The 10,806-nt window shown below is 33.4% G+C and overlaps 1 protein-coding gene across 1 annotated transcript; it reads right to left on the bottom strand.

Moving 5' to 3' along the window:
- Positions 1–7,628: 7,628 nt before the first annotated feature.
- Positions 7,629–9,911, bottom strand: LOC128180972 (uncharacterized). The gene is made up of 2 exons (XM_052849192.1): positions 9,532–9,911; positions 7,629–8,099 (listed from the first exon to the last, which is right to left on the bottom strand). Exons 1-2 carry the CDS (start codon positions 9,575–9,577, stop codon positions 7,825–7,827), a joined length of 321 nt encoding a protein of 106 aa, XP_052705152.1. The 5' UTR covers positions 9,578–9,911; the 3' UTR covers positions 7,629–7,824.
- Between the last annotated feature and the right edge of the window lie 895 nt (positions 9,912–10,806).

Genomic DNA, 10,806 nt, shown 5'->3' with positions numbered 1-10,806 from the left:
AGTCTAAATATATAACAGCAAATTTCCGAGTATCGCCTACTTTAAACGACTGTTTATACACTGACAAACAAGAAAATGAAAGTAAAAAAAATATCGAATAAAACTTCAAGTGACACTTCGAGTGTCAATTTTGTTTTAATTAAGTATGCACTTGTGACAAAAAGAATAGAAAATACATAAGAGAATTTCAAGAAATGAAAGTGAGGCAAAACTAAATAAGAATAATAAAACTAAAGGGAAAACAGATGATAATTATGTTTAAAAGCGTATATAAGGATGTCGATGGACAAATATAATAATACACAATTTGCTTTTAAGGGAGGTTAAAGAATAAGGGTGACCACAATGACATATCTAAATGTAATTAACGCCTGCTGAGGCTGAATGCCTTGATGTCACTCAAGTTGTTTTTGAAATAAAGTAAAAATTTCCGTGTCTGATTTCCGGGAAAAGAGCTAGCGTGGATAGACTGTTTTATTTCCTTCTTGATTTTGTCAATGGTCACGAGAGCAACCGTTCGTTTTCTCAGTCTGACAGGTGCTTGAAGAAGATACACGATATTTGGAGAGAGCGGAGCATTAATATGGATGGGAATCTTACGTTGGAGTGGGGTCAGTATTTGATTACACGACGCTCGCCCTACACACTTTATCTCTTTTTATGCCTGATCATCGGAACCTTTGGAAATGGGTTAGTTATCGTGACATACGCAGTAAAAATGCGGAGGGACTTGGGACAGCGATATTTTATTCCACACCTGGCCATCATGGATCTTGTCGCGTGTGTTACAGCGTGTATCTTGTGTCTGTTGTCAAATTTCTATCCGCTGAGATTCCCCTCCGATTCTCTCTGCCGTTTCTTATGGTACGCTTCGTGGTTAAGTGCCGCGATATCAACGCTGATTTTGTTGTTGATCGCAATCCAACGTTACCTGAAAGTTTGCAAACCCCATGCACCACAGATGAACGGTAAATGGCGCCACATTGTGTATGGTTCCACTGTAGGAACAAGTATGGTCTTAGCCATCCCTTTCTTCTTCTTGACGGGGAATATCCCAGTGACTCAGGAGTACAAAGGAGAAAATGTAACAGCCTACTACTGCTCAACCAACGCGGGGGAAGGCGGCTGGAGAGATTTCGAACCAGTATACTTTGTTTGTCTTTTCTTCATTGGAGTTATGAACATTATTGTGACAATGGGATTTTACGTTCCTATAGGCTTAACCATATATCGGACATTCAACAAACATTATATTAGTCAAAGCCTGAAAAATGAGGACAGCATAGAAGCAGAATCCTCTGCTGACGGCAGACAAGTTAGTGACGTCTCCAACTCGACGCACGGTAGCAGCAGAAAATCGTCCCTATCAAATAATAGGTCACTGTCCATCTACAATAAAAAGAGCATGGAAAAGAGAACAAAGACTAAACACCGGTTTACGGTAATGCTGATGTTCATTGCCTTGATATATGTCTTGTCAAATGTTCCTTCTTTGGCTTTAATTGTAAGCTGGAAGGACGATCCCGAGTTTTGGACAGTCAGCAATGATGTCACAATGAACATTCTCATCATTCTAAGAAGACTATTCCTTGTTAACAACATTGTCAACCCCTTTCTGTATGGATATTTTGATCTGACATTTAGACATAAAGTTAAAGAATTGTTCGGTATCAAATCCCCTAAAATTGTATAGGTTCAAAAGATAATGGCAAATATGATAATTATAGGGCCGCTTTTGTCAACGTAATACGTATTTGTCTTCTCAAAGTGTTGAATAATGTTTCAATGCTAATAGATTTTTTTATTCATGTCAATTATACCTTTTTGCGAATGAAATCGAAGCAGCAAATAAATTAAAAGAAAGAAAAAAGATTGTTCTCCTCGGGTATATATCGATGTGCTTAAAGAGGTAGTGATTGTGAAGTTTATATTTGTAGTTTAAGTCTCATCTCGTCGGGGTTTTTTAATCATAGAAATATTTCCGTACGTAAATGTAAGCTGACGTGAAATAAATGGAGTTTTTCTCATTAAAATTAAGATATTTAAGTTTATACTTGACCATTGATTTTACAAACTGAACAAGGAAACTAACTAAGTAGTGCACAAGCAAGATGAATGAAGTGATGAACAGGAAGTGTATCATCAATAATAAGTGGAGAAAAACAAAAACAACTCCAACAAAATTTTGTTTTAATGGATATACCCCCTGCATGCGTACATCTGCTTATTATACATTTATAATGCCAGCTTGATTTACAAAGAGATATATAGTTGACACATACATCCCATGCATAATTACAAAATTTGTTCCCAAAAATGTTTTTATTTACAGTAAAATTAGTTTTTCCGTGAGCATTAATGATAGTAAAAAGTTGATACTAGTAATTATTAATCCATCGCATAAGTTCATACTGCTATTAAGTGACATTGCATCTTCGCCATAATGAAAAAAGGATGGCATTTATTGGTAACAATAACCTTGTGTCATCGATTAAATAATTGCAGCAACGATAGAGTGAGGGATATTCTTCAAAAATAGGCGGGCTATGATAAAGTTAGAGCAACTGGTAAAGAAGGTATTCATTTAGCCACAGCTGAAGGAAGCGTGGACCACTTCACATTTCTCTAGAACTTCCGCAGTTTTTTTGAGAACGTGTTTCCAATGCAGAAATGCATACATGTTTTTTATTCAAAATAAATTCAAAGGAAGAAGATAATTTTTCTATTTTTATCTCGTATTACTACTTAAGCTATCACAATCATCTGAATTGTGTGTTTGACTTTTATCTTTAAGCTTTTTAAATACTTATTGCCTAATATATATTAATTATCCCATGTTTTGTTAATGTAGTCATATAAGTAATTAAGTAAATAATTAAGTTAGTAGTTTATTATTATTTATTGTGAAATGTATATTAAATAATACATGTAACTAGAGCAAAGCTCGTTGCAAAGCAACGAGTGGGTCTTCCGTTCATGTCGGAAGTAAAGCTGGAAGTTCCTGTAAGAAGCAGAGCTCTTAAACCAATAACAAGAGAAACGATAATAAAAAGATGAAAAAAATCGAATTATTCCTGGTACGACTTAACCAAATACGAATGATTTTAAGTACGAATTAACAAAAACCTTTCTGATTTCAAGAACGACTTAACAAAAAAAATCCGAATGTGTTCAAGTACGACTTAACAATATTTTTGGTACGAGTTAAATTTACTTTGAACATAACGCTATTTTCTTAACAAAGAACGTGGAATCAAAATTTCCGGAAAACTCAATTTTTAAATTCCAATATTTTTGTAATGCATCGTCTGATTTTAAAACGGATTTCAGTTTAAAATTAAGCATAAAAAAGGCTTCTTTGTTGCTTTATGATTAATATCAAATTATTGGTGAGAAAAAAGTTATTATAAAAAGACTTAATAGCCCTTCTGGCACCTAATTTGAGGGGTCAGCCCCTTTTTCTTTATATCAAATTAAAGATATCGTTAATTTAAACATCTTTTGTTCTACAAGTGTTCACAAATTGTAAAACGTTATCGAGATATCTAAGCAACTGTGTTTTAGGGGCTGACCCTTTAACCCCTTATCGGGGCCACTAACAACAAAATTGTTGGTATCATATTGTTAAGAACATTATTTTGAAGAACTTTTGTTCTACATTGCTTTTCAAAATATTTCTCCTTTTTCAGATATAAATGATCAAAGTTTTCAACTTCTGGCCCCTTGAAACCCCTAATTACGTAACATATGACTTTGGTATGATACTGTATAGATAAACAGCTGTACAATGAGCATTTTTGCTTCTATAAATAATAACGAAATTTTTTTCAGTAAAGAGTTATTATAAAAAGACTTTAGAGCCCCCTTGGCCCCTAATATGAGGGGCCAGCCCCTTTTTCTTGATATCAAATTAAAGGTCTTGCAAATATAAACATACTTTGTTCAACAAGTGTTTAGGAATTGTTAACCTTTCTGAAGATATCTGTTTAAATGTGTTTTAGGGGCCGACCCTTAAACTCCTTACCTGGGGCCACCAACAACAAAATTTTAGTTTTCGTATTGTTGAGAACATTATTTTAAACAACTTTTGTTCTACAGTGCTATTCAAAATATTTCTCCTTTTTCTGATATTAATGATCAAATTTTTCAACTTCTGGCCCCTTGAAACCCCTAATTACGTAAATATGAGGGGCCAGCCCCTTTTTCTTGATATCAAATTAAAGGTCTTGCAAAATTAAACAACTTTTGTTTACAAAATATTTATACATCAAAAGATATCACAGGGAATGTGCGAAAATTTCGTGAAAAAATTTGGTGCTAATTTTCAGGTTAAGGCGAGCTTTGAGGCCTTGAGCAATTTTCATAATTGGAAGCATGGGGGTACATCTAGATACATTCATCTACAATCCCTGAAAATTTCAAGCTTCTATCTTGATTAGTTTTGGAGGAGATGCGTGGACAAAATGACCCTTAAAAATTTACAAAATCGTCAATATTTGAAACTGGTAGTGACGTCATCATTTGAAAATTTAATAATATGTAGCACCGATCATGCTTTATCAGTCCTGAAAATTTTGTGCATATCGGTTGTATCCTTTTTGAGAAATAGCGCTCCAAAAAAGTCAGAAAAAGAAAAAAAAAGAATAATAAAGAACTAGAGCAAAGCTCGTTGCAAAGCAACGAGTGGGTCTTCCGGTGGTGTCGAGAGTAAAGATAGAAGCTCCTGTAAGAAGCAGAGTTCTAAAACCAACTACAAAGAAAATAAAAAATTTTTTAAAAAAAAAATCGAATAATTCTTAGTACGACTTAACAATGTCTGAATGATTTCAAGAACGAATTAACAAAAACCTTTACAATTTCTAGAACGACTTAATAAAAAAAAGTCCCGAATGTCTTCAAGTACGAATTAACAATTTCCGAATTATTTTAGGTATGAGTTAATTTAACTTTTAAAATAACACTATTTTCTTAACCAAGAACGTGGAAACAAAATTTCCGGAAAACTCAATTTTTAAATCCCAATATTTTTGTAATGCATCGTCCGATTTTAAAACAGATTTCAGTTTTAAATTAAGCTTAATAAAAGCTCCTTTGTTGCTTTATGACTTTTATCAAATTATTGGTCAGAAAAGAGTTATTATAAAAAGACTTAATAGCCCTTCTGGTCCCTAATTTGAGGGGTCAGCCCTTTTTTTTATATCAAATAAAAGGTCTTGCTAATATAAACATATTTTGTTCTACAAATGTTAACGAATGGTTAACCGTTATCAAGATATCTAAACAACTGTATTTTAGGGGCCAACCCTTTAACTCTTTTCCGGGGCAACTAATAACAACATTTATGGTATCATATTGTTCAGAACATTATTTTATTCTACATTGCTTTTAAAAAATATTTCTGCTTTTTCAGATATTTTAAAATGATCAAAGTTTTGAACTTCTGGCCCCTTGAAACCCCTAATTACGTAATATATGACTGAGGTATGATACTGTATAGATAAACAATTGTACAATGAACATTTTTGCTTCTATAATTAATAACAAATTATTGTTCAGTAAACAGTTCTTGTAAGAAGATTTAAGACCCCTCTTGACCCCTAATTGGAGGGGCCAGCCCCTTTTTCTTGATATCAAATGAAAGGTCTTGCAAATATAAACATATTTTGTTCTACAAGTGTTCACGAAATGTTAACCCTTCTTAGGATATCTTTACAAATGTGTTTTAGGGGCCAGCCCTTTATCTCCTAAATGGGGTCATGAACAAAAAAAATTAAGGTAGCATATTGTACAGAACATTATTTTAAGCAACTTTTGTTCTACAATGCTTTTCAAAATATTTCTCCTTTTTCAGATATTAATGATCAAAATTTTGAAATTCTGGCCCCTTGAAATCCCTTATTACGTAACATATGACTTAGGTATGGTACTGTATAGATAAACAGCCGAACAATGAATATTTTTGCTTCTATAATTAATAACAAATTATTATTCAGTAAAGAGTTATTGTAAGAAGACTTTACAGCCCTCTTGGCCCCTAATTTGAGGGGCCAGTCCCTATTTCTTGATATCAAACGAAAGCCCGTGTAATTTGAAACAACTTTTGCATTACATCTTATAACAAAATATTTATACATCAAAAGATATCACAGAAAATGAGCAAAAATTTCGTGAAAAAATTTGGTGCCAATTTTCAGGTTCAGGCGAGCTTGGAGGCCTTTAGCAATTTTCATCATTGGAAGCATGGGGGTACATCTACATACATTCATCTACAATCCCTGAAAATTTCAAGCTTCTATCTTGATTAGTTTCGGAGGAGATGCGTGGACAAAATGACCCTAAAAAATTTACAAAATCGTCAATATCTGAAACCGGAAGTGACGTCATCATTTAAAATTTTTATTAAATGTAGCGCCGATCATGCTTTATTTTTCCTGAAAATTTTGTGCGAATCGGTTGGATAGTTTTTGAGAAATAGCGCTCCAAAAAAGTCAGAAAAAGAAAAAAAAGAATAATAAAGAAAAAGAAACCGTAGAATAACAAGAGGGTCTTCCGTTGGAAACGGAAGACCCTAAAAAGAAACCGTAGAATAACAAGAGGGTCTTCCGTTGGAAACGGAAGACCCTAATTACAAAATTTCTTTTACAAATATAATAATCAATATTTTGCCTTAAGGTTAAATTATATCAAATTTTGTGAAATGAATGACTTCTTTGCTTATTAAAGAATGGACAGTGTAATAAAAAATACTTTTCACTTTCAATTTTATTCAAGTCAAATATCATACAAATTCTGTCCTCGACCGCTTCTCCTCTGTAGCGACCTGGGTCTGTCCATAGGGGACGTATATTGTCAGTGGTGACATGCTATGCTCTGGGAGGTCTAACGTAACGTATATTTCGACCGGATTTAAAGAGAATATATGTCCGAAATTTTGGTACACCTTGAAGATTGTTGAGCCATTCGGTTTGAAGTTAATACGTAGACGTTTCCTCTGCAGAGTATTGATTACAAGGTGTAAAATTGGTGTAAGTTCTTTACATGTTTGAAGATTCCAGGGTATTTTTAACTTGAGAGTACCAGTGAGAACATTGTTTCGCCCGCGGTCCCAAAGGAACACACGTTTGGTAATGTGTTCTTTTTCCACATATAAATTGATTCAAAAGACCCATCATGTTTATTTCGTTGCGGCATTGTTGCATTTTGACATATTTTGTGTCGACAAATATGATCTATAGAAAAATAAGGCGCATTAAATGAATTAATAATTTGAGCAATTGCGTCTAGTTCACTATGCCATCTAGTAGCTGGTTAATGGTGCTTTCTTTTTTTTTGGTTAACTTGAATGTGAGCAATTCCGTCTATTTAGTTTCATCATTGTAGTTTGTGGCTTCTAGGAGTATTGAGAGAGAGAGAGAGAGAGGAGAGAGAGAGAGAGAGAGTATTAATAGGTTTGCAACCATATAAAAATGCATATATGAGATACAAATATCCAAATATCCGGTATATTTAGAACAACTTCTTTAAACGATCTGCTATCAATATACATTTTAAAGTGCTGAATTAGTAATATAATATATAGTCAAAATTCATCTCTCTCTTTCTCTCTTTACAGAAAACACAAGTGAAACTCTAATGAACCTTGATTTAATAAAAACTTGTGAAACAATTATTGTTAAACACACAATATTGATAAAATTTTGTACAATAAATGACGACTGGTATGCATTTGTCATCACCATATTACTATACAAGTTTAATGTTTTGATCAAGTAAAAACAACTTTGTCTCAAAAGAATTTACAACTGATGGCAAAGTTCCCTAGAACTAACCAGAGGAACAGGCCAGCAAACACTTGATGAGACACTGCCGTCCGTCTGGGAGGTCAACGGTCTCCCTATACACGCGGCAGTAGGGGTCCCGGTTCCCGCAGTGTCTCAGGTCCCACGGGGCGGGGGTGGGGCACTCGCAGACCGGCTGGCATGACACGGGGCACCACTTATTGCTGATCCATCCATAGTTAAACACCTGGCGGCAGTGCTCCGGGGCGTCTGGACAGGACAGGATAGGACACAGCGCACGCCGGTACCCCGCTGTACTACCTGTGTAATGAAAGCAAGGATTTCAAACTTCCGACAGTGAATGACGTAACTTCCGGTGTGACATTGACGAAACTGTATCACCAGAGGGTTTTCTTGTCTCTATAGAACACGTTCCTCAACAGTGACTACCCATGAACAATCAATAACTTTATACATTGACCATAAAAAATATTTGGAAAAATCTTATTTGTACACATATTTAAAAGATTCAGATATTCAAACAACATGAAGGTATGTGTATAAAAACAAACATTGACACGAATATTTTTTAAAAAAAAATCTTTTATTTAAAAAAAAATTAAATCAAGTCAAAGAATTAAAGACAATCTAACACGGCTATTGTATTCAGTGGACGCAATGTATATGATATTTTTCCCAAATAAAAGAAGAAAGAAAATGCAATGAGTTATTGTTGAGCTGACAGCTCGAATGATATAATGTATGTTGAAAAGTCTTCCTCAATCATCTATATTTACAGGTTAACACGTACATTAGAACGTACATGCATGTTGTAAATTTCTTTTTTTATCATACATGTATGCTTGCTTCCTTATATCATGATTTCCAACCGAAAATCATGCCCAAGATTAAATTAACTTTTGAAACCCATTAGATTTTGTAGTTCACTAGTCGCGAGGGAAGGAAATACCAAGTGTTCGAGCGTCAATGGAACATTTATTGATATGAAAATACATGTAGTGACATTTGTGAGCTCTCTAAGAATAGGAGTTGATTTTTTTAACAATGCCGTTTTCATATCTAATTTGATTATTTCTATTCTGAAATATCTGCAGTCAATATACATAATAAATATATTGATATACATTTTAACTGCATGAGGAAATAAATAAAGGAAATAAAAATCGGCATTAACAATTCTTTGACGAATTTGTAGAGTGTTCATTTTATTTGAAGCAGACAAATTTCTCATCTTTAATAGAGAATACTTCAATTTCATATAAGTTTGGTGCTGCAAACAATTTGGTAATAGAATTTTGTCAGGAGTTCCATTGTATTTCCTCATACTCTGAAGCTTTTTGAAATGAAATTTTCAATAGAAGATTTACGTGAACAAAGGCAAAGTAGAGTTTTGTACGAAGTTGGTAGTCCAAATCTTCCTACTGTTTCAGACAAATGTTACAGCTGATATGTTTTGGTGCTATAGAAATGTCTGTTGTTAATTAAGTTAGATAATATAAACGTTCTTTACTCCGTTTCAATGAATTAGTTAACCATAACATAGAGTGACCTTGACACCATCAAAATTTACAGATCTAGTAAGTATTAGTTTGTGATGTAGGTTACATAACCATTCCCGCGTCATTCTTGGTGCGGAACCCCGCTAACTTGTTAGAAAAGAAACAATTTCTATTTGGCTTTCAATAGCACAAGTAGTGTTTTAAAAGAACATTGACCACAAATTCAATCTTACCTAGACAAATGGATAGAAACACCACGAAGATTAAAGGCGTCATCATTTTGACAAGATGTGCTTGAGATAATGTTGAGGAAAAGACAGTATCCTTGCTGACTCCTTCTCAAGCAGTGAATAACAACTTTCTTCTGTAAGAATCTTTCAGTTTATCCCAAGGTTGAAGACTTGGAGAGTATTTGCTCTGTGTTGTACGTCTAATGTAAGTGCTGCCTTCTATGATATCCACAGAACGAGGTTAATTTGTTTATCTAAAAAAGCCACATGTTTACTTAATTTGTTTTCAATGTTTTCACATTTCATTTGTAAAACTGAATAATCTGACTCAAATCTCTATCTTGATAATGATGTTTGCTTCAATGTTGTTAAATTAGGTCATCCTAGACTTTCACATCTTTAAATCAAATACACATTTGAAAAAAGTGTTCACGACAGACGAAAAAAAAAGAGTAAAATTAATGTTCGACAATTGGTGAATTGTACAAAACACACTGTAATACATTAACTGACTTTAAATGTGTGTTGATTTTGACGAATTTTTTACAAGAAAACACTTGCATATAATAATTACAGCTGCATCATTATGTTGTTTTATCCTAAATTTTTGTTTTACTTAGCGCAAATCGCACTCTTGTGTCCGCTAGATAGGAAAGAGTAACACTTAAATTTTTCCCTTATATTAAGAGCACTCATGATAATTGCCAATCCATTCTGTGCACTCCTGCGCAGAGAATGTAAAATAGAGATCATATGAGCATTCCGTCTAATTATATTGTTTTGCTCGGCTTGTAAAGGAGAGACTTTGTTTCATGAAATTTCAATAATTTAATCCTTTAAAACATCGTTGATAAATGCCTTAAACCAAAAGCTGAACGTTATCATATAAGTCATTTATCTAAGACTTTAATTTATTTCAAAAATTTTAAAATAATAATCTGGCACACGTAAAGGATTGCTCTCCATTAGGTCATATTGGGGCTTACAGAGACTGCACAATTTCAAATAACTTTTTAAAATAAAAAAAAAACCTGCAGGAGTCATCGTGATAAGTGTGATATTTATATATATTTGCTTTATTCTAAAAATTATTGGTCAAAAAACTATTTATTACGCGTTTCTGCATGCAGGTGTCATACAACACTATGACTTAAACATGGAATTTTAATTGCAAAATACCTTTGCAATTTTCAGGTGAAAATGACGACCTTTTACTTTAGAAGTGTAGTATTATATCTGTTTTATATAAAGTATCACAATTTTTTAAAATAATAATCT

Source organism: Crassostrea angulata, chromosome 1 (genome assembly GCF_025612915.1).
Source record: "Crassostrea angulata isolate pt1a10 chromosome 1, ASM2561291v2, whole genome shotgun sequence".
NCBI lineage: Eukaryota > Metazoa > Mollusca > Bivalvia > Ostreida > Ostreidae > Magallana > Magallana angulata.
The sequence above is the reverse complement of the archived record's forward strand: the minus strand, read 5'-3'. Positions and strand labels throughout refer to the sequence as shown.